Source organism: Triturus cristatus, chromosome 9 (assembly GCF_964204655.1).
Source record: "Triturus cristatus chromosome 9, aTriCri1.1, whole genome shotgun sequence".
Classification (NCBI taxonomy): domain Eukaryota; kingdom Metazoa; phylum Chordata; class Amphibia; order Caudata; family Salamandridae; genus Triturus; species Triturus cristatus.
Genome location: NC_140592.1, coordinates 883,553,589 through 883,577,045, shown reverse-complemented (window position 1 = coordinate 883,577,045; position 23,457 = coordinate 883,553,589). Strand labels below are relative to the sequence as shown.

Below are 23,457 nucleotides of genomic sequence, written 5' to 3'. Positions count from 1 at the left end.
GTCGTGGGTGTTGTGGGATGTCTGCGACCGTGGTCATCATGGATGAGATGCCCAGCACGTGGCACATGGGCGAGTTCACTGTGTGTTACGTTGCCAAACAGCTGCTCCTCCCTCCCATGAGCCCCCACACTTTTGTACGGTGCGCTGTTGTATCTCGTGCACTCGTATGGCACACCATTGTAATGCCTATTCACGCGTGTCCTGCTGCATTCCAACTACACTATCACAGTGCCGTTTGGAGGTGGTGCATGCCACTTTTCAACATCGACTGTTGCGGCCCTTGTGGCAGGCCACACCAGAACAGAGAGACACACTTACCACATTTCCTGTACATGGAGATGTCCGAGACACCCCGTTCCCCTTGCTGGATAGGCACACCTCTGCGCTGACCTGTGTACCCTGGACCAGCACACGTCGTTTGTGCATGCAGGAGGATGCGTGCGTAACTACATGTCCAGGCTCACTGCCAACGCTGAGGTGACAGCACACTGTGATTATGCAGGGCCCATGCCTATCATGCCTATCATGCTAACACAATGACCACAGGGACACACTTGCTAAGATGCAGGTTTGGGGGGCGTTGGCAATCCTGGAGTTGTTGCGATGAGTCTTGTGGCCCTCATGGATATCCCTGTATCATGCTCATTTACTCTATGGCACCTGTGTGTGTTCTGGTGTTGTTCTTGGCTGTGTTTCCTTTCATGGTGCAGATAGTCGTCCTGCTTAACACCAGCAGAAAGCAGGTGTAAAATCCCTGGTGCTAATGTGTCTTATCGGCGGAATATGTTTCGCATTACAAATTACTTCCAAAGCTTTGTGGGTTTGCTTGATGATCTGCACATCTATTGATGAAACTATGTCTAGATTGTTCAATGCAACAATGTTTCTTTGGAGTGCTCATATGATGTTACATTACCCACCCACCAGGGTATGTTTTTCTTAGGACTAAGCGGCCTAGAGCAATAGTAAAACATAATACACCCGAGCATACCTGATCATTATGTCTATAATCCAACTAAGAAGTCAGAGAAGATAGCCTTGAAAAAGCCCAGGGGGCGAAACGTGCGTCGGCTGCTGTTCTTCGTGCTTTAAAAAGTGAAAATAAAAACGGAAGGACCTGATTCAAGACTTTGCCTGATTTTCAATTAAAAGGACATTTGATTAGTGGCATAATTGGAACACATTTTGTGGAAGAAACTCCACTCTATCTTCTCTGACTTCTTAGTTGGATTATAGACATAATGATCGGGTGTGCTCGGGTGTATTGTGTTTTACTATGTTTCACATTGCAGTTGGTGTGAAAGTTGTGATGTGATATTTTTCGTGTGTAGAACAATATACGAACTGGGCAGTGTATCTCGTCAAGATCTAGCACCTGACGCACTATTCCCAATCAATTAAATACAATGAGATTTCTTAATTGATTTTGTGCAGTTCAATACAGGATTTTAGTATTTAGAATAAATCTCAAAGGTGCACCTTGTGTCTTTTGGCATGAGAATGGCTAGCCTGCATTTAATTATCAGCACTTTAATGGAAGTAAAGTTGAGCTAACACACTATTCAGAAGTTGGTGTAAACTGCAGACATCACCAATATTCCCGCGATAAGTGCCTCAAAATTTAACACCATGGTGGACACCATCAAATAACAGTAATAAGAACAAGAAAGAGTCACACAGCAGTTAAGAAAACAACCAAAATCGTTATTATTATTTTTTTTCAAACGTAATTTTTTTTATAAACATATATGTAAACGATAAACTATTTTCAAACTTTATTTTTTTATTAACATATATATGAACGATAAACTAATAAACAAAATGTATCAAAAATAATACAAAACAACAAGGCGGAACAGTCCTGTGGGGACCATGGATGTCGATGACAGAGCCTGGAAAATAAAGCACAAAATAAGGACGTGTGTAATGCACATATCAAAGGAGAGAGACACAGAGAAACAGAGAAGAAAAAAAAAAAGCCAGAGAGAAAAAGAGAGGGAAGGAAAGAAAGGGAGTGAGAAAGGGAGATGGAAGAGAGAGAGTTAGAGAGATAGAAGGAAAAGAAGGAAGAGAGAGAGAGAGAGAGAGAGAGAGAGAGAGAGAGTGAGGGAGACACTGCCCCCCCTGCGCATCCATGAGAAAATAATTACCTGGTGCCACCGGAGTGTGCAGCAGTGGGCACTCCATGTGCCCGTCAAAACTCCACGCATCCCAGATATGTCGCTGAGTCCTGAGTCATGAATGGCGGAGACCATATCAGCTTCTCCGCGGATCTCACAGATGTCGCTGAGTCCTGACTTATGACTGGCGGAGACCACATCATCTTCTCCACGGCCCGGCAGATCTCACACATGTCGCTGAGTCCTGAGTCATCAATGGCGGAGACCACATCAGCTTCTCCGCGGCCTGGCAGATCTCACACATGTCGCTGAGTCCTGAATCATCAATGGCAGAGACCACATCAGCTTTTGGGGCCGCTAAGCCTGTGGATCTCAAGTCTGTGCCAAGTGGTGGTAGGCCCCTGATGGCCATGTGAGCTTCGGGTTGCACTAACCCTGTGCATCTGAAGTCCGCGCCAAGGGGGTGGTAGGCCCCTGACAGCTATACAGATCAGGGTGCGACTAACCTTATGCGCAACTTTTCAAAGACTCTTTATGGTTGAGACACATGGAGCGTCCGCCATCTAGTCAGCACCAGCAATAAAGGATGTGACATTGTCGATCTATTATATTTGCGTGGTCACATGGCCTGTGACGCATGTGCAGGATGGGTGTGGTGTGTGTTCAAACCTGCCCTCAGGGAGTGGCTGTGAGATGTTGAAAACTAGACCACTGACCTGCACACCAACAGCGAGTACGCCTGCGACAGGTAGCTATGTGGGGCCAACGTTGGAATGTAATCAGAGTGGCGTGGCGTGGCGTACGATGGAACAGGGCATGGATAGCTACAATTATGCGGACGGCTCGTAGTACTGCGTCTGTGAGTCGAGCGGATGGGCCGCAGCTGTCCCTCTGCGAACTTGGGTGTGAACTGTTCATAACTCACACTACATAAGTATTGAAAAATCATTTTGTGATTCAGTTCGTCAGCTGGCATTTGTCCGAGGCATTTGTGAAAACATATCGAAGTTCTTTCTGTGATAGATACCCCTTTGACGCTGCCTCTCCACACATCAGCAGGTAACGCACCCTCTTCCCACATACCATCATACCCCCAACAACCTTCTTGGGCCCGGAAGTGTCCCTGTGCAGTTGAACAAAGAAGAATCTTAGTCATGTATAGATTTACATATAAAAAAATGTATTTAAAGAAAAGAACAACAAATAAGACTGAAGGGAGTCTGGTGCTGTGGTCGCTGCCATGAAGTTGGGGTGACTGCCATTCAGGACTCAGGACACAGTTACACATGTGGGATCGGCTTGTGTTAAAGAGGGTTAGTGGGACTACGTGTTGCCGGCCTTGCATATCGAAATATGCCTCACTGATCGAAGGGAGTGAGGTGCTGTGGTTGGTGCCACAGACTTGGGGTCACTGCCACTCAGGACACAGTTACACATGTGGGATCGGCTTGTGTTAAAGAGGGTTAGTGGCACCAGAAGCATTGAGACTGTATGAGCCCGTTTTGATGCTTGGTGTGGACGGGCCGCACTGGGAGCAATGTGTCTTGGCTACTGGACTGCGTCATGTGGAATCAGGACTCTATCTGAATTGTGAGGCCTGCTGACCGTAGTGTAGGCCAGAGGTAGCAGTGAGCAATGGCCCACAGCCACGTGCATACGTTGGTGGCCCCACCGGCCTGCGTAGTGCAGATTCAGTGGCACAATTTGTCGCCGGCCTTCCATATGCAAATACCCCTCACTAATCAAAGGGAGTGTGGTGCTGTGGTCCCTGTCACAGACTTGTGGTCAGTGCGATTCAGGACTCAGGACACAGTTACACATGTGGGATCAGCTTGTGTTAAAGAGAGTTACTGGCACCAAGTGTTGCCGCCGTTGCATATGTAAATATGCCTGACTGATCAGAGGGAGTTTGGTGCTGTGGTCGCTGCCACGGACTTGGGCTCACTGCCATTCAGGACTCAGGACACAGTTACACATGTGGGATCAGTTTGTGTTAAAGAGGGTTAGTGGGACTATGTGTCACCGGCCATGCATATCGAAATATGCCTCACTGATCGAAGGGAGTGTGGTGCTGTGGTCGCTGCCACAGACTTGGGGTGACTGCTATTCAGGACTCAGGACATAGTTACACATGTGGGATCGGCTTGTGTTAAAGAGGGTTAGTGGGACTACGTGCTGCCGGCCTTGCATATCCAAATATGCCTCACTGATCGAAGGGACTGTGGTGCTGTGGTGGCTGCCACGGACTTGGGGTCACTCCCATTCAGGACTCAGGACACAGTTACACATGTGGGATCGGCATGTGTTGAAGACGGTTAGTGGCACCATTTGTCGCCGGTCTTCCACAGTGTAGGCCAGAGGTAGCGGTGAGCAAGGGCCCACAGCCACGTGGATACGTTGGTGGCCCCACCGGCCTGCGTAGTGCAGGTTCAGTGGCACCACGTGTCGCTGGCCTTCCATATGCAAATACCCCTCACTAATCAAAGGGAGTGTGGTGCTGTGGTCCCTGTCACAGACTTGTGGTCAGTGCGATTCAGGACTCAGGACACAGTTACACATGTGGGATCAGCTTGTGTTAAAGAGAGTTACTGGCACCAAGTGTTGCCGCCGTTGCATATGTAAATATGCCTGACTGATCAGAGGGAGTTTGGTGCTGTGGTCGCTGCCACGGACTTGGGCTCACTGCCATTCAGGACTCAGGACACAGTTACACATGTGGGATCAGTTTGTGTTAAAGAGGGTTAGTGGGACTACGTGCTGCCGGCCTTGCATATCCAAATATGCCTCACTGATCGAAGGGACTGTGGTGCTGTGGTGGCTGCCACGGACTTGGGTTCACTCCCATTCAGGACTCAGGACACAGTTCCACATGTGGGATCGGCATGTGTTGAAGACGGTTAGTGGCACCATTTGTCGCCGGTCTTCCACAGTGTAGGCCAGAGGTAGCGGTGAGCAAGGGCCCACAGCCACGTGCATACGTTGGTGGCCCCACCGGCCAGCGTAGTGCAGGTTCAGTGGCACCACGTGTCGCTGGCCTTCCATATGCAAATACCCTTCACTGATCAAAGGGAGTATGGTGCTGTGGTCGCTGCCATTCAGGACTCAGGACACAGTTACACATGTGGGATCGGCTTGTGTTGAACAGGGTTAGTTGGCACAACGTGTCGCCGGTCTTCCACAGTGTAGGCTGAAGGCAGCGGTCAGCAAAGGCCCACAGGCAGGCGTCGTTAACTTGAGCTGCACAGATTGGGAGCATTTGGTCTTCTTAACCCATTATAGTCTCTTACACAATTTGCGTCGCAACTAATCTTGAATTGTGAACCGTGTAACCCCAGTGTAGGGCGGAGGCAGCGGTCAGGATGGGTGCACAGCCACGTGGTGTTTGAGTTGAGCAGCATATTTAGTGGCACCTGGAGTACTCAGCGTGTGCGCACCCTGCGATGATACGTGGTCCCGGTGGGCTGCACTGGGAGCAATGTGTTTTGTCTAACGAGTTCTGCCTTCATAAGGCCACGTGGCGATGACTTATGGTGCAGTGAGTTAGTAGCACCTGAAGCACACAGCGTGTGCACACCCTGCGATGATGCGTGGTCTGGGCAGGCCGCAATGGGATCAACGTGTCTTGCGAACTGGACTGCGACATCTGCAATTGCCACTGCATCTGAATTGTGAGCCCTGCTGTTCGCAGTGTAGATCGAAGGCAGTAGTCGGTACAGACATAAGTCTGTGGTGCTGTGCCGCTAGGTTCGCAGGGGACCTGTGTTTAGGAGGCCCGCGGTTATGGTGACAGCCATGTGCCAGGATTAGGGCTGCCACTCTGACAGACTTGTTGGTCTTCCCACAAGTGAACCACGCCTAGGGCCTGGCCTATTTATTCATACTCCTACGCTGAAGTGGCGTACGTTGGAGCAGCCCACTAGTATATCTCCACATGGAGAGGTTTGTGCTTTGCATAGTGAGGTCTGTGCAGAACATCAGTGTTACACTTGGCATTGTGTGCTTTATTATTGATGGGTGACTTGCCTCCTTCATATATAGTTGGTTGCCACATCTCCCAACATTCAGCTATTGTGTGGCTGAGGAGCATGGCGTTTTGGGAAGGTCCGTTGTCCGGTTTTGCGCTGCCTCGGTGGTAGTAGGGGAGGTGGTCCGGGGGGGGAGGTTCTGTTGGTGGTGGTGCTGGGTGTTGTGGCCTTGTTGGGTGTTGGAGCTGCATGATCAGTAGCTCTATCACGTGTTGGTCTTTAGATGTGGCTGTGAGTTGGGTCCAATTCACGGAGTAGATAGTCGACCTCCTTACACCAGTTAAAGGTTGATGTTAATTTGTTACTGCTAACTCGGCTTATCGCCTGCTTTTTGGATCGCATTGCAGATTGGGCTGGTCGGTGAAAATATGGGGAAGTGGTGGTTTCGTATTTTTTGCACGGGAATGCCTTCTTTGCATTTCATTAGTGTTAGTTGTGGCTCTCGTTTGTGGCGATTTTGTTGGCGTAAGGTATCGATGGAAGAGTGGTGAGATATGCAGTTTTCACCATGTTGAGAATGGGATGATAATTAAAAAACACTGAAAAAAAGATAATTATAATTAGAAATTAGCATATAAAAAAACCTTTCAAATTCACTAAAAAAACCATAGGTTTCAGGCACGTTATAGTTCGAAATTAGCATTTAAAAAATCTTAGAAATTCACTGAAAAAACCATAGGTTTCAGGCACGTTATAGTTAGAAATTAGCATTTTAAAAACCTTTGAAATTCACTGAAAAAACCATAGGTTTCAGGGATGTTATAGTTAGTTGGACATTTCACTCATAGAAAACCATAGAAATTCCCCTGTTATAGTTAGTTGAGCTAACTATAACTCGTGCCCCCACAATGCACTGCTGATGATGTCACATATTACATCATTCATGACATGGTCAGTAACATCACTGATGACATCACTGATGACATCTCAAATGAATTTCTAAGGTTTTTTAAATGCTAATTTCTAACGATAACGTGGCTGAAACCTATGTTTTTTTCAGTGAATATATACATAGGGGGCCTCTGGGGTTGATATTCATCGGCCTCTACATGAGAAGAATTTCCACAGGATTTAGGAAGAGCCCCTCCCGCTGAGGCCCATTTGCGGGCTTTTAATGTTTTCAGCAGGACATTACATGCACTTTTAAGGGAACACATTTCCCCCCGCACCACAACTCCCAGAATACTCTGCGCAGTTTCATCCAGAACAGCCCATTAGGGGGCGAGCTATCATGTATATATAAGAGCTGGTGATTGGACTGTGCGTGTTTCCATCTCACCATTACGAGCCTTTGAAAAAGAAGATAAACTTCGAAACTCGTCAGGTGTTGAAGGTGACATGGCTGTGAAAGAGATCAGCGGGTCGGCGTTCTCCATACCTTTTAAGGAGTCGGAAGCTTGCTGCTCAGTGGTGTTCATCGAGTGCCTCTCACGTTGTTGGTACAAGCTGGAGCATGGATATCAGGCGGTGGCCAAACCGCCGAGAGAGCACCACCCCTTGTACATAGGGGGCCTATGGGGTTGATATTCATCGGCCTCTACATGAGGAGAATTTCCACAGGATTTAGGAAGAGCCCCTCCCGCTGAGGCCCATTTGCGGGCTTTTAATGTTTTCAGCAGGACATTACATGCACTTTTAAGGGAACACATTTCCCCCCGCACCACAACTCCCAGAATACTCTGCGCAGTTTCATCCAGAACAGCCCATTAGGGGGCGCGCTATCATGTATATATAAGAGCTGGTGATTGGACTGTGCGTGTTTCCATCTCACCATTACGAGCCTTTGAAAAAGAAGATAAACTTCGAAACGCGTCAGGTGTTGAAGGTGACATGGCTGTGAAAGAGATCAGCGGGTTGGCGTTCTCCATACCTTTTAAGGAGTCTGAAGCTTGCAGCTCAGTGGTGTTCATCGAGGGCCTCTCACGTTGTTGGTACAAGCTGGAGCATGGATATCAGGCGGTGCCCAAACCATCAAGAGAGCACCACCCCTTGTACATAGGGGGCCTCTGGGGTTCATATTCATCGGCCTCTACATGAGGAGAATTTCCACAGGATTTAGGAAGAGCCCCTCCCGCTGAGGCCCATTTGCGGGCTTTTAATGTTTTCAGCAGGACATTACATGCACTTTTAAGGGAACACATTTCCCCCCGCACCACAACTCCCAGAATACTCTGCGCAGTTTCATCCAGAACAGCCCATTAGGGGGCGTGCTATCATTTATATATAAGAGCTGGTGATTGGACTGTGCGTGTTTCCATCTCACCATTACTAGCCTTTGAAAAAGAAGATAAACTTCGAAACGCGTCAGGTGTTGAAGGTGACATGGCTGTGAAAGAGATCAGCGGGTCGGCGTTCTCCATACCTTTTAATGAGTCTGAAGCTTGCAGCTCAATGGTGTTCATCGAGTGCCTCTCACGTTGTTGGTATAAGCTGGAGCATGGATATATATATATATATATACACATGTATATATACATATATATGTATATATTCACCAGTGCTTCCTCATCAAGCAACAGGAATCCACAGCACCATGAAGAAAGTAGATCCAGGCAAGTGCTACTTTTTTTCAATATTTGTTTCAAATCACCATCAGTGCAGAGACATGGACGGTCTACGCGTTTCGGCCCTACACCTTCGACTGGACCATATATATATATATAAATATATCTAAATATATAGTCCATCAAAATGATTCCTTATCCCATTGTGCTCACAGTTGGTGCCGATATGTCGATGGAATCACAGCGCTGTCATTTTTTCCATCAAATAAAGATATGCCGCACTCCAGTAGTATTATTCACATTATTTTTATTTCACCACTAACACCAATGCATTTCGACTTCACAGTCTTGGTCACGGTGACCAAGACTGTGAATTCGAAACTCGTTGGTGTTAGTGGTGAGATAAAAATCACGTGAATAATATTCCTGGAGCGCGGCATATCTTTCTTTGATGGAAAACAATATATATCTATATATGTAGATATATATGTGTATCTTACTTATAAACTGTGTACTTTAAATTGTGTTATTATTTTCTACTTTAATATTTGTTTTAAAGTCTAATATTGGTATTCTTTTAATTATTTTGATATTCTTATAATTTTGATGATATTCTGTTCTGCAATAGATTACATATACAATATTTTGGTAGCTCACAACGTATGTAGACTTGCCTTTTTTGTAGACAATATTTTGAGACAATTTTCTTACAATTCGATATTGTTGTTCTCAATATTCTGTCATAGAATCATCCCACAAAAGAGCCTGGGGGGATATTTTGAGGTTGGAATATCTGCTGATTGCAACACAAATATTTGCAGTATTGGCTGTGTACATGTTCCTTTGATATGCTGTTTATTTGTTTTATAATTTAACTTTTTTTTTAAATATGACTAATTATTGCTGTTTTGTTTAATGAATAGGCCTTACTATACCTACTTTCCATTCTCCCTGGGGCCACGTTCTTGTATTGGACAAATTTTTGCTCAGGTAAGAAATTGAAGCTAAGATTTTTCAGCCATTATTTAAGTATTTTGTCACGTCCTGCTCATTGGGTTATCTCTGTAGATTGATATCTTAACAATTATACCTCCCCAAGGGATGGTCCCAGAGATATGTTTAAAATGACTGAATATCTAATGGTGTTATGACAATGCCATTTTTCCCTACCTCTGCAGCACTTGCAAAATACAGTTAGTCCCTGCGCTCAGTTAAGTAAGGAAGTATTTGCCCATGCTGAAATTGCACATGTGCTCTTTCCCTATACAAAAATTGTGTATCCCACCAACATTCCTACAAATGTATGACAGATAAATCCTGGCCAGAAAAGTAGACAAATACTGTAAAATTTTAATTTGGGCACACTGGATAGCATTCTGGACTGTGTATATTAGAATTTTACTATTCAAATTGGAAATTCACACTGTTTGTCAATATGATTCTTGCCAGGTTTTACTTGCCATGCACTCATGGCAAACAAGACATGTTATTCAGTGTGCACATGGGCAAGTGGAACATGTGGATTTAGCTTGTGAGATACAGCCTGAACTGGAATTCCATTTTGAGTATAAATGGGCCTATACACCTGAAATAGAATTAGCCCAATATTTGTAGTGAGGACACCAGTTTACTAAATATTTGCTGTTAGAGAAGGAGCTCAGAATGAATGTTGGTTCCTTTATTTCTTATTTTCTACATAAAAAGACCTATTTTCTATTTGTATTTGTTGCTGTTATGTTCTTTTTTGGTGCTCTGAGTTCCTAATTAATGGTCAGGAATGTTTTCTAAATGAAAGGGGCAATTTATCTTGCTGCCTGCCAAATAGCACATAATCTCTTCTATATAAAGGGTCTCCAGCAAATAGTACTTAATGTCTACTATTTAGCCATCTGCCTGCTAAATATCTGAAAAGTCATTGTTTATCCAGCTGCAGGTTAAATAGTGGAGATCCTGTGCTATTTGACAGGTGGCTGAGCAAATAGTGTGAAAGAGGCCTTTCTTTAGCTGGACATGAAGATAAAGGGACTGCAGGGTGGTGGCCATCTTGTAATGCGGTTCAGGAAAGTGTGTGAAGCATTTGAAAATAAGCGCATATACAAATGTATGTACAAAGGTAAAGGACATTAAACAGGTTAAAGAGGATTACCTGGTTATCTGCAACATAGGAACTAGGAGGACTAGGCCATACCTAGAAGGCCTGTTAAATAGGAGGACCATGAAGGAGGTGTTCAGGTTCAAATGGATAAGAACAAGGTGGAACAGGCAAACCAGGGAAAGCTAGAGGACTAGCAGGACTAAGATGTGGAGGAGGACTAGGGTACCAGGAGCGCTACGGTATCCAAGGCCAATGGGACCAGCAAAAATGGACCAGACAACGGAGTACCAGAACTAAGACCAGCATCACATGGACAGGAGGGCCAGGAGCAGCAAGATTAGGAACAGGCAAGAAAGAGGTACTAGATAAACCAGGAGAACTAGATCAGGAGGACAGAAGGGCCAGTATTAAAGTGAGGGGAATGCAAGGGCCAGGATCAGGAACCTGTGAAACCAGAAAATTAGAACCCAAGAGACATGGAATAGGAGAGAATGGTAATTGCAACAAGAGGGACCAGGAAGGCTGAACTAGGAAGCCCTAGACCAATAGAATTAGGAATAACTAGGATGATTAATGGTGGGCCAGCACAAGTTATTTCAGATCACGAGGACAAAGGGCAGGAGGAGCAGGGCCAGGAAGATCAGGGCCAGATTGAGAAGGACTATGAAGATCAGGGCCAATAGAATAATGACCCGTATGATTAGGATAAGCAGAACAGGGACTAGAAAGACCAGGAGGACCAGCACCAAGGCCACCAGGAGGGCCAGGGCAAAGAAGACTGGGTCGACTAAAATAATCATAATTCGTAAGACCAGAAATGGGCTAGGAGAAAATTGAAGATCATGACCTAGGGAACAAGTGCCTGGATCACCTTGAGGAACAAATTGATCATCTCTTGTAGGAGGACCAGGTTGAGGCGGATCAGATGTTAGAAGGCCAGACATAGTCAGGAAGACCAAGTGGACTTGAAGCGCCACTAAGATGACCAGGTCCAAAATGACCAGACTCAGGAAGACCTGACCTAGAAGAACCAGGATCAAGAGAGCCAGTACCAGTACAGTACCAGGTAGACAAAAATGACTAGTATCAGAGCCAGGAATAACAGGGCAACCTAAACCAGGAGGATCAGGAGTAGGATTGCCAAGATATGAGAGGCCAGATAGACCAAGGAAACAAATAGCACCAGGACCTGAGGCACCATGGACCTGAGGCACCATGGTTAGGATGTAGAGTGTGAGGAGGACCTGGACAAGGTAACCAGGGCCTTGAGTGCCAGAAAAATACAGGGCCAGGAGCGACCATGACTGAGGGGACCAGAAATGGCCAGGATAGCCAGGAGACAAAGTGTATCATTCCCAGCATGAAAGGACAAGAACAAGAAGTCCCGGAGACCAGGATTAGCATGGCTCAGAGAACCAGATCCATGAGACCTAGGCTAAGGAGAACTCAAACTTTAAGGGCCACGACAAAGAGGATCAGAGAAGGACACAGACTATGCAAACCAAGAATAGGAGGACCGGGGTGAGACCAGGGACCAAGCAACCTGAGCCAGAAGGATACACTCTAAGAGAACCAGGAGCAGAGGCCTGGGGACCAGGACCATGGGAACCAGGGTAGGAAGATTAAGGCAAAGAGGACTAGGAGCTTGTGTACCAGGAAGATTAGGTTGAGGAGGAAATGGAGGATCAGGATGAGGTAGATTAGGGTGAACACTGGCAGGAGGACCAGGCTAGAGGGCTAGGAACAGGATGGCCTGACCCAAAAGGACAAGAACAAAGAAGTCATGGCCAGTTGGTGAAGAACTACAAGGACAGCAGGACAAGGGCTAGGAGCTATATGGGAGCATATCTAGGAGGGCATGAGGACTATTGCCAATATGACCAGGGGGCCCGAAAAAGCAAGAAATATGGGGGGTACAGTACTAATGATACCAGGACAACCAGGACCCGAACAAGAAGGGGTAGAAGGATCAGAACCAAGAGGAGCAGGAAAAGACCTAGGAGTGCCAGCAGCCCCAGGACCTTAGTACCAGTGCCTAGCGTGCCAGGTAGAATAGAGATACCAGGTCTCATGGGTAGTAGGACCAGGGAAAGGAAGATCAGGGAGACCAGGACAGCCAGAGCCAGGAGCACCAAGGGCCGTTGACCTGTATGACTAGGAGGACCAAAATCACTAAGCTCAAAACAACCCAAACATCAAGAAGTAGGTCCAAGAGGGCCCGGAGTAGTGGGTGCAGTGCCAGAGAGACATTGAGGACAACAAACAGGAATAAGAAGGATAAAGATTAAGAACAGGCTTAAGAGATTCAAGGCACAAGAGGCGAGACAGACGAGAGGACCAGCAGGACAAGAAGCTGGTGAACCAGGAATTGGATAAACAGTGTGAATTGGATTAGAATGAGGAGGTCAAGTGGTCAACTGTCAACAGTACCAGGAAGGAACATGAAGAGCTAAGAGAAGGGGGTCTGGGACAACCAACATATGACTATGCATACAAAGATCCAAACAAGGGAAACCAGGACCAAGAAGATCAAGTCCAATGAACACAAAATCAAAAACAGAACAAGGACAGTGAGGACCAGGAATAGTAAGACTAGTGCTGGGCAGACCTAACCCAGCGCAAGAAACACTAGGAGACCAGGACCTTGAGCTTCAGGAGCAGATGCAAAGGCAACCAGAGATCAAAGGACAAGAGGACCAGGGGAAGAAGGCCCAAGGGGACCCCTAGCATTGGGACCAGGAAGCTCAATGCACAGAAGCCCAGGAGCACCAAGATCAGACATTCCAGGAAAAGGAGGAAAAGGGTGGGGCCAAAGAGGAGGATGAGGATTAGGGGGGGTCATGTTAACAGGGTCCAGGATGATGAAAACGGGTGACTTGAAACAAGATGAACAGAACATGGACGATAGGTTTAAGAGGATTAGTATGTGCAGAACTACACGGAGCATGGGGACTTTCATGACTAAGGCCAGGAATATCATGGCCAGGTGCAGGAGGACCAGCTCAGGAGCAGGAGGGTTGACAAGGTCCATTATGACCTGGGACAGGAAGGGGTATGATTAGGTGTACTAGAAAGATCAGGATAAGCACATACCAGATTAGGAGAAATAGGAGGACTGAACCAAGGGGCCCGGGGCATGGAGTACCAAGTGGAATAGAGGACTTGGACCTTGGGAAGAAGGATCAGGGGGACCAGGGCAACCATAGCCAGGGGAACCAAGGGGATCAGACCAGGAGGAAGATGACTAGCCCTACCCCAAGAGTACCTATTAAGGAGAACCAGGAGCAGTGGACACAGTACCAAGTGGCCCAAGAGGACAAGGACTAGAGCCAGGGGCATCAGCATGACCCAAACCTGAAGGACTAGAAGTGCAGACTTAGGAGGGCCAGGACAAGAGGACCTGGTATATAAGGACTCCGCTGATAAGCAGTATCTGGGTGGCAAAATTAGCAGGCGGACCAGGAAGGGCATATGTAAGGAGGCACCAGGAAGGGGCTGGAACAGGAAGAGCAGGGCTAGGAAGGACTAACATCAGTAGCATAAGATTTAGGAGACCAGTACCATAGTGAGTGGAACTAGGGGTGCAGAGCCAGGAAAAGAACCTGGAGGACCTAATCAACCCAGAAAAGGAGACTTGAAACAGGACCAGGAGGAGTACCAACACCAGAAGGTATAGAAAGACCAGTAGAAGAAAGAGGAAACTGGGAGCAGGAAGAAACCTGGGTGATTCCAGGCCACATGTATTAAGATATCCCTTTAGTAAATTATTCCTATTCATGCTTCTTGTGCTGTCAACCAATAGAAACCTGTAGCAATCAAAGAGGTCTCGTAGACAACTCTTGTAGTTCTTAGTTTATTCTCCAAGTTACATCTTAGTAAGTTCCAATGTAAGCCCCACCAGGAGCAGCCTCCTGGCTACTCAGTCCATCTTCTCCAACTCCCTCCCACCAGTACAAACATTCCTAACATTCCAAATGACATCATATTGTCCTCCCAATATAATAATAATAATAAAAATGCAATAATGTAATAAAACTAGAGTAAGTAACAAATAGTAATGTAAATAATAAATTACCTTCCTTATGTAATAATAATAATGCAATAATGTAATAAAACTAGAGTAAGTAACAAATAGTAATGTAAATAATAAATTGCCTTCCTTATGTAATTATAATAATAATGCAATAATGTAACAATAATAATGTACGTAATAAAACAGTAAGATAGGAATAATAATGCAAACAAATAGTAAGACTAGGGAATACCCTGTTCCCTTACTCTCTATTGCATACTCATGCTTAACCTCCTCCACCGCCATCTCATGCGCAACATTAAAGTAATGAGTGGCTCAACCTCCCACATCAAATTAATGAATGACTACACAGTCATCTCCACCGCTATCTCATGCAGTACATTAAAGTAATGAGTGGCTCAACATCCTCCACCGCCATCTCATGCACAACATTAAAGTAATGAGTGGCTCAACATCCTCCACCGCCATCTCATGCACAACATTAAAGTAATGAGTGGCTCAACATCCTCCACCGCCATCTCATGCACAACATTTAAGTAATGAGTGGCTCAACCTCCCACATCAAATTAATTGATGACTACACAGTCATCTCAAACACGACATCGAACCGATAAGTGGACTAGCATCTCAACACCAACTCATACGCCACAATCCTCCGCTTCTGGGACATTTGTCCCCATTTAGGGCTGCTGTAGTTCAAGTTCAGGGACCTTAATCTCCACACTGGCTGTTCATCCCCGTCATTTTGCCACTTCGTCGTCAGACCCGCTTCTGGAATTACTCTGGATAATTCATACAGTTTTTGTTCTGATTTCATGGCTCTCTGACACATTGTCGATCTTCACGCAGCTAACTATTTATTACAAAGTCTTAATTCAAAATACAGTTCCTCCATCAGTGCTCTAAATTTCCTTGTCTTGGTGCAGTGGCGCTAAATAGCCAGAAGATGGCGTTGTTATACTAGTTCTGAATTTTCCACGGCGACATTCCAGGGTAATATGGAGTTTTCAATAAACTTAAATGACAGTAGCTGTGACTCCTTGACGATCTGCAGGCAGCAACGCTGGTATTTAACTACCATGTCACTTCAAACGCTCACTGCAATCTTCACATCAAAATTATCTTTATTGTCAGAACCTGGTTCACGAAGTTAATTTTATTGGCATACAAGGTTGATAGATTTCAAATGGAGGCACCGTATTGACGTAGAACCGGGTGATTTATAACGTTAAGCCGGGTGGCTGTCAGCACGTCCGTGCAGTACAGCAAGAAACGGCAGGACTATGCGTGAAAAGAATACTGGGCTCGTGCTGATTACAAGGTCCGTGAGCACGAGCTGAATTCGTTGCGGTGAGTTTAAACTGTCATTTTTTTTCTCTCTTTAAATTCTGTTTCCACATCTCTGTAACCTAAAAATCCCTATTCGTGTCAAGAGTCTCAAATGCCAGTAATAAACACCAACATTTTCCATACCATACTATCAAATGAGCGATAACCTTCTCTGCTTTACGAGATGACAGGCCAGCTGTTGCCTTCACGATCTCATAGCCGTTTACAGACCAAAGCTTTGATACACAAATTATGGATATGTCATTGTACCGCTGGTTACCACAGAGCAGGAAGCTAAAGCCGCCGATAATAATATTGCTCAGTCCTTGCCCTCACACGACAGTTTCAAAGTGGCAACATTCTCGTGCCCCCGATCACCATAATTTAAAATGTTAAACTTCAAGGTGTAAGTCTTTACAGTGTCCAACACTCTCACGTGGTGATCACTTCAGGGCCCGATCTTTGCCCCCGAACAGCAGGTATCAACAGTAAACACCGGGGCTCGACCACTGCTCCTAAATACACTTCTTAAGGTGTGGATATTTACAGTATCCCACACTAATACGTGGTGAATACTCCACACCGGGGCCCAATCCTTGCCCCCATTTAACAGTCAACACTGGGGCTCTTTTTTTTGGTTTTTACCCCCGAACATACTTCAAGTATTAACCTTGGGACTAGTAATTTTGCCGTTGATAAGCATAACTGGATCTGGCACACTTGGATTTTAGGGCGACCGATGGAAGGGTCACTGGTGGGGTTCGGGTGCCAGACAGCCTTACATACATGCTTTTGATTTCCATTTACCTTGTGACTTCAAAGGGATGCATTATTCTGTTTCCAAAAAGTTTCTGTTAGGTTGTTTTCAGTTTCCTTCAAGTTACACATGTGGATTGTTCTTCAAAATCGTCGCCAATGTAGCAATCAAAGAGGTCTCGTAGACAACTCTTGTAGTTCTTAGTTTATTCTCCAAGTTACATCTTAGTAAGTTCCAATGTAAGCCCCACCAGGAGCAGCCTCCTGGCTACTCAGCCCATCTTCTCCAACTCCCTCCCACCAGTACAAACATTCCTAACATTCCAAATTACATCATATTGTCTGAGCATCAAGGCAGAGAACAAGGGCATGGAGAGTGCATTACTTAACAAGCAGATTACTACAAAACCCCAACCTTTTCAGAACACTTATCAAGCTGCTTGTAAGCATTTGTTGAAAAATTAGAGCATGCTAGGTAAATAATAAACGAGGACTGTAACCCTCTGAGCTATAATTGATAGCAGATTCTGTATGATGCTGGCACAATGGTCTTGGAGGAGCTCAGAAGGCAGAACTCGGCAAAGGGGTCTAAACGTGGATGGATGAAAAGGATTTTGGTGGACGGTTGAAAGGACTGTGATCTGTGAAAGATGGCAGATAAGGGTTTGAGAATCTCAGAAGGATGATTTTAGCAAAAATGGTCAAGGACCAACATAGGGAGTTAAAAGGCTATGGCAATCAGCAAGGGGGAGCTGTGGATCTTAAGAAGACTCCGATAAGCAGAAGGGAAGTCAGGGAGGCTCCAGATAGATCGGGTGAGTTGGCCCACAGATGACTCTACGTAAAAAAGGGCTCTGATTGCCAGCTGCGATAGTACCGACAAACAAGGCCACCAGTGATCATTTCGGCACTGGATGAGTGGTTTGCGAAACTCTGATGGCAAGTTGAAGGGTAATGGAGGTACTTATGTGGCAGAAGTGTTTGAAAGGCCAGCAAAGAGACTCTGAGTATCAAGGCAAGTAAAGTAGTCTCTGTGACTCCCAGACTTTTGTGCTGTCATTCTATGTGGATATCAGGTGTGAGTATGTGTAGTGAATGATTAGCAAGCGTGCATTCATGTATGATGAAAGTCTGAGTGCTGGAACCAGCGGAATACATTTTGCATGTCCTCAGACTGTGACATTGTATTGACTGCATCTCTGGGACTAGAGGGTTGAGACTGAAGTGAGGGGAGAGTAAAGTAAGGTATAGCCACAGAAAATCAACAAGGTCATTGTTAGCAAGTAGCTGCTGATTTGTTCTTTCTTAGCAATGACACTTGGTAGATGGTAAGAATGAAACAAAGATTAGCAGTTTCTGTTGTTAAAGGAGAGGAAAGCAGAGCAGTGCCTGCCCTTTTGTACGTGCCTGATGACTGCTTCAGAAAGGCTGATGAAAGCTGGGTGAAGAGAGCTCATATTACATTGCGCTCTTGTTTTGGATACTCCTGCTTGGAGGTAGTACCATTGCTACCTACTGTGAGAACCATCACTTTGCATAAAGGTTGTGTCTGAGCTACAGCCAGAAAATACGATTTAGAAGAGAACCACCTCAAACAATTTCTGGAACCTTGGATAGTGGATATGCACATCTGCCTTGAAATTGAGTATAAGTGTGATTGTAAAATGATTGATCAGTGGGTCACAAGAATGGAGGCAACAAAAAGCATCTGTTTATTCAGACTTTATTATTTCCTATTATATTCGTAATACAGCCAATGAATACTATATCTCTTTCAATTTCTTTTGTTCTGTGCCTTTGATGTCTTAAGTTTTGTCTCCGATTTACAGGGAATATTCCTTAGTAGTCCAATAAAATTCAGATCAATTAGTTTTGGGACCATTCCTGTGCTAATAAAGAAGACCTTATCTAGCAGTTGAGCATATGGTGGGGGATTAATTGACTCTTGCAGATGCTTTATTCCTTAACCTTCATTAGCAAAAATTGTATATATACAACTATATCAAGGGCTTTCCTGTATTACTGATTGAACTGTAAGCGTTTGGTAAACAGTGTCATTTCCTGTTAACTGAGGGTGAAGCCAGGCAGTTGGTTTCACCTATGTTTTTTGAATTACCAATAGCACTTCAAACATTCTGGGAGTCAGAGTACATAGGCAATACCAAGTTGTAGGACAGGGCAACCTGGGACATGCGAATACGACATTTAGATTCTCAATAGCTTTTTGGGGTAAGTTGCCCTTATTGGTGATAGATGGAGTAGCCCTCACTAAGATGATGTTTCTTCCCAAACTCGCCTACTTCTTTGCAAACATACCACTACTACTTAAGCGACCCTTCTTTTGGAAACTATCCATACTCCTGGCGGAACTGATGTGGGGAGCGAACAGAAGGTGGGTTCCACTAGACACTCTGTATCTCTTACTGGATGAGGAGGGTGGCAGAGGTTCCTCACTTTCAGATCTATTATCTCGCTGCACATTTCCATAGCGTGTCTTGTTTGTTTAACCCTCAAGCTTTGTCTGGGTGGACTTAGGTGCATGAGGATATAGTTCCCATTGACATCCAGGAATATATCCTTTATCCGCAGTATAAAACTTTAGGTGGCAAAATAATATTGGGACCACAATTTGCAGCAGAGAGATTGGGAGACCCCAAACACTCCTGAGCTATCACTTTTGGTGCTTCAGAGGTTCTCTCTAATTGCTCAAATCCCAAGTAAGTCCATCTAGATTAGGGTTTGGCCAGCTCTTGACTGCACTTCAGAATTCCGATTTCACTATGGAATTTGAGAAAAATGAATGCTGCTTATGACCTACCTACCACTAGGGCAAATTTTGTTTTTTGCAGCATTATGCAAAACTATCACTCTTACATGGAGTAAGGGTGGGACAGAAACCCATGGTTGATGCACTGATGAAGATTGTTTTTACTTCGGGGAGTGTGTGACACTTCATTACTGTAGCCTATAACACCTTTAGAATGACTAAGACCAATTGTTTGGATCCTCTATGGATGAAATGGATAGAAGACCTGAGGGAGGACCTCTCAGATCTGCAATGCAGAACTAACGCTTGTAGTCCCTGCAGAGTGATACAATTGTAAACAACGATAGTGCTATATGAAGGGACAGAAAGTATATATGATATACATCCCTACGACTCAGTGGGAGCTGGTATGTGGGCCCATGGCTCCTGCTAGTCACTCTTTTTGATGTTATATGTCCAGGGAGGTGATTGTTGACCTCGGTTGCCCTGACGAAATTGCCGCTAATATTTAACAGGCAATGAAACATGTTGGCCGTCCTTGAAGTGGTCTACAACATGCTGTGTTTTTAATTTGTGCGGTCTCACAGTCTAGCCCAATTTTAACAGAGACTTCTTCGGTCTCATTTTCTCACGGGGTCTTGATTCTTTGTTCCACAATTCTTTCCATCACTGGGCACAACACATTTATTTTCATTTGAATTTGTGTTATGTATGGGCTCCAAAATCATCTGCCCCTGCTTCCAATCACTACACAGGTGGAGAGGAGTAATGGGTGACAACATCTAACATGGCCTCTTTTATGTATCCCTGTCGAAAAGGTAAAAAAATAAGAATGTACCTGCCATCCTTCGCCAATCCCCACCACCTTCCATGCCTTTCTTTCCCCTCCTGCAGGTATACTTTCTGCTTACAGTGATAGCAGCAGACAAGTACAGCTGCAATCTGATATCCCTGTCAGCTGGCCTGACCGGCCTTTATGACAGTAGCAACAGTGGGTAAGGAGTTATGTTATCAACTGTTGCTATGCGCACCAGTGAGTTATGACACTTTGAAACTGAAATAAACAATCGAGGCTCTCTATGAGAGCCACACATAGCAAGGCATTTGTGACTTACTTAGAGATAGACCACATTATGTCATGTCATAAAAAGACATAGTTTCAACTTTCTAAAGGCTTCCTTGTTTTCTGCAGATGGAGGCTAAAGTGGTGATGGCGAAACTATTGCAAAGGTTTGAGTTTGAGCTTGTGGCTGGACAGAGCTTCAAGATTTTGGATAGTGGAACTCTTCGGCCATGGGATGGCGTAATCTGCAGGATAACGCCAAGGAGAAATACAAAGGCATCACAATAATATGGAATTTTTTTTATTTACTTGTTTGTTTAAACATTCTTTTTGTCCATATTAGTTAAACTTTATGTGTTTGCGTTCACAAATGTTATCTTGGTTCTTAGTGCTTCAAAGTGCAAAAGAAGATAGTCACATAAAAATTGCAAAACTCTGTTGAGATTGTGTGTTGTTTTTGCACATCCATCCCTCCCTCGCCCCTACCCCAACCCCCACCAAAAAACACAGTACTTGTGTAGCAGCTCCTAACTATAGCAGCTCCTAACTATGATATTCAAATTTCTTAATATGGCAGCTTCTCTTCTGGCTTGTGATGCCCTCAAATATGCCAGGGATTAGTAGAAAACCTGGTAGCTTGGGATTGTTTGAGAGGGCATAAGGCACGTCCTTCTTCTCTTCTTCCTTGCTCTCTACACCATGGTTAGAAAGTTCAGATTATTTTATAAAAAAAACAAAAGGTTACATTCTGAAGAAAGAATATATCTTCAACAAATGTGCAATGTTTTGGAAGGGCTAGGCTTCAACCATTACAAACTAACAAGATAAAAATGAGAAAATATGAGGTGGGATTTACAGTAAAAGGAAAATTGAAAAAAGCCATAAAGTTTGGATTTTGTATACTGCATGAGCACAGAGGTAAACAACAATCAAGCACACACTGACACAGATGACACACGCATAATACTGTGCAAATAGAGCTACTCTACTTCTTGCCACTCTACACCACTATTCTCTATGCCACTCTATTCCACGCCACTTTACACCACTCCATCCTACTCTACTCTATGCCACTATACTGTATGACACTTTACTCTACGCCACTCTACTTCAGGCCACTCTATGTCACTCCACCCCACCTTATGTCACTCTACTCTATGCCACTCCACTCCACACAATGACACTCTACTCTATGCGACTCTATTCTATGCCACTTCACTCTACTCTAAGCCACTCCATGCCACTCTACTCCATGCCGCTTTACACCGCTCTAAACTACTTCACTCCACTCTACTTTACACCACTCTAAACTACTTCACCTTGCCGATCCACCCCAATCTACTCAATGCCCCTCCACTACACTGTATGGCACACCAATGTATGCCACTCTACTCAACCCACTCCACTCCACACAATATCACTCTATGCCACTCTGCCCTACGACGCTCTGATCTATGCCATTCTACCCTATGCCACTCAATGCCACTCCACTCTATGCCACTCTACACCAATCCACTCCACACTACTCTATACCACTCTACACCACTCCAATCTATGCCACTCCACTCTACTCCACTCTGTGCCACTCCACTCTATGCCACTCTACTCTACTCCATGACACTCTACTGTATGCCACTCTTCTCTAAGCCACTCTGTCATTCTACACCACTCTAATGTACGCCACTCTACTCTATGCTACTCTACACCACAGTACCCTTCTCTATACCATTCTACGCCACTTTGCACTACTTCACTCTACTCCACGCCACTCTAGTCCACTCTACTTAATGTCACTTCACTCCTTGCCACTCTACTCTACGCCACTCTACTCTAAGCCACTCTACTCTAAGCCACTCCACGCTACTTTGCGACATGCCACTCTACTCCACTCTCCTCTATGCCACTCTATTCTGTGCCAGACCACTAACTTTTAGCCATGTTAACAACAGCCATGCTGTTAAAAGACATTGGCAAAGTCAATAGCTCTCACATAGGCAAGAGATATAGGCTTTGTCAATGCTTGTTTTAATATATTGTGCTCCAGGAGTAACAGGAAAACTGCCAATGTACACTACAGTACATGTGCTTGCATATGCAAGTTAACGTTTTCAACTGTATGTGAACTTAGCAGGAGAACTACCACTTCAAAGAGGAAAAATAATATTTTATTACAATTCATCTAGCACTTACCACATCTGACGATGCATTGAAGCACTTTCAAGCGGGTAGCAATCTGCTTTGGATCACAATGTCAGAGGTTAATCCTGTGGTTACTGGATAGGGTTGGTTATAGGGCTTAAATGGAAGCACTGCCTGAAGCTTTGGAAGATTTCTTAAGTTTCTCTACCTGCCTGTAATTCCTATGTCTTTTTCAACAACAGGTATGAAATGTGTGTTGTAAAATGCACCACTGGACTTAAAATATTCAAAATGTTAATTTGGGGAAATACTACAACCAATAGGTGATGGAAGTAAGGGCGTTGGGGGTCCTGTAGCACCCCCAAATTAACCATGCTGAAGATCAGAAGGCGAATGAGCAATAAATAAAGACTTTTAGTTTTTAACTTGTCAAATATGCTGTACATTCAAAGACAGAGGTCAAATGTCAAGCTAGTTCACCCGACAAATTTATGCTTAGTCTTTTAGCATGGAGATTGTTTTTTTACTTTTCTTTCTCTGATTGTAAAGTGAAAGGATTTTGTTAAATGAACCATGTGACAAACTTGTTGGGGTACCAGGAGTCTGAAAGGAAATGCAGAAGAATG

At 44.8% G+C, this 23,457-nt stretch overlaps 1 protein-coding gene across 1 annotated transcript in view; it reads left to right on the top strand.

Moving 5' to 3' along the window:
• The window catches only part of LOC146799019 (cholesterol 24-hydroxylase-like), a 263,806-nt gene extending 242,678 nt beyond the window's left edge, over positions 1 to 21,128 (top strand). Inside the window, exons 14-15 of the mRNA XM_085626414.1 lie at positions 9,573 to 9,639; positions 20,822 to 21,128. Of these exons, the coding sequence (XP_085482540.1) occupies positions 9,573 to 9,639; positions 20,822 to 20,980 (226 nt within the window). The 3' untranslated portion in view covers positions 20,981 to 21,128. The remainder of the gene's footprint in view (positions 1 to 9,572; positions 9,640 to 20,821) is intronic.
• Positions 21,129 to 23,457: the final 2,329 nt, after the last annotated feature.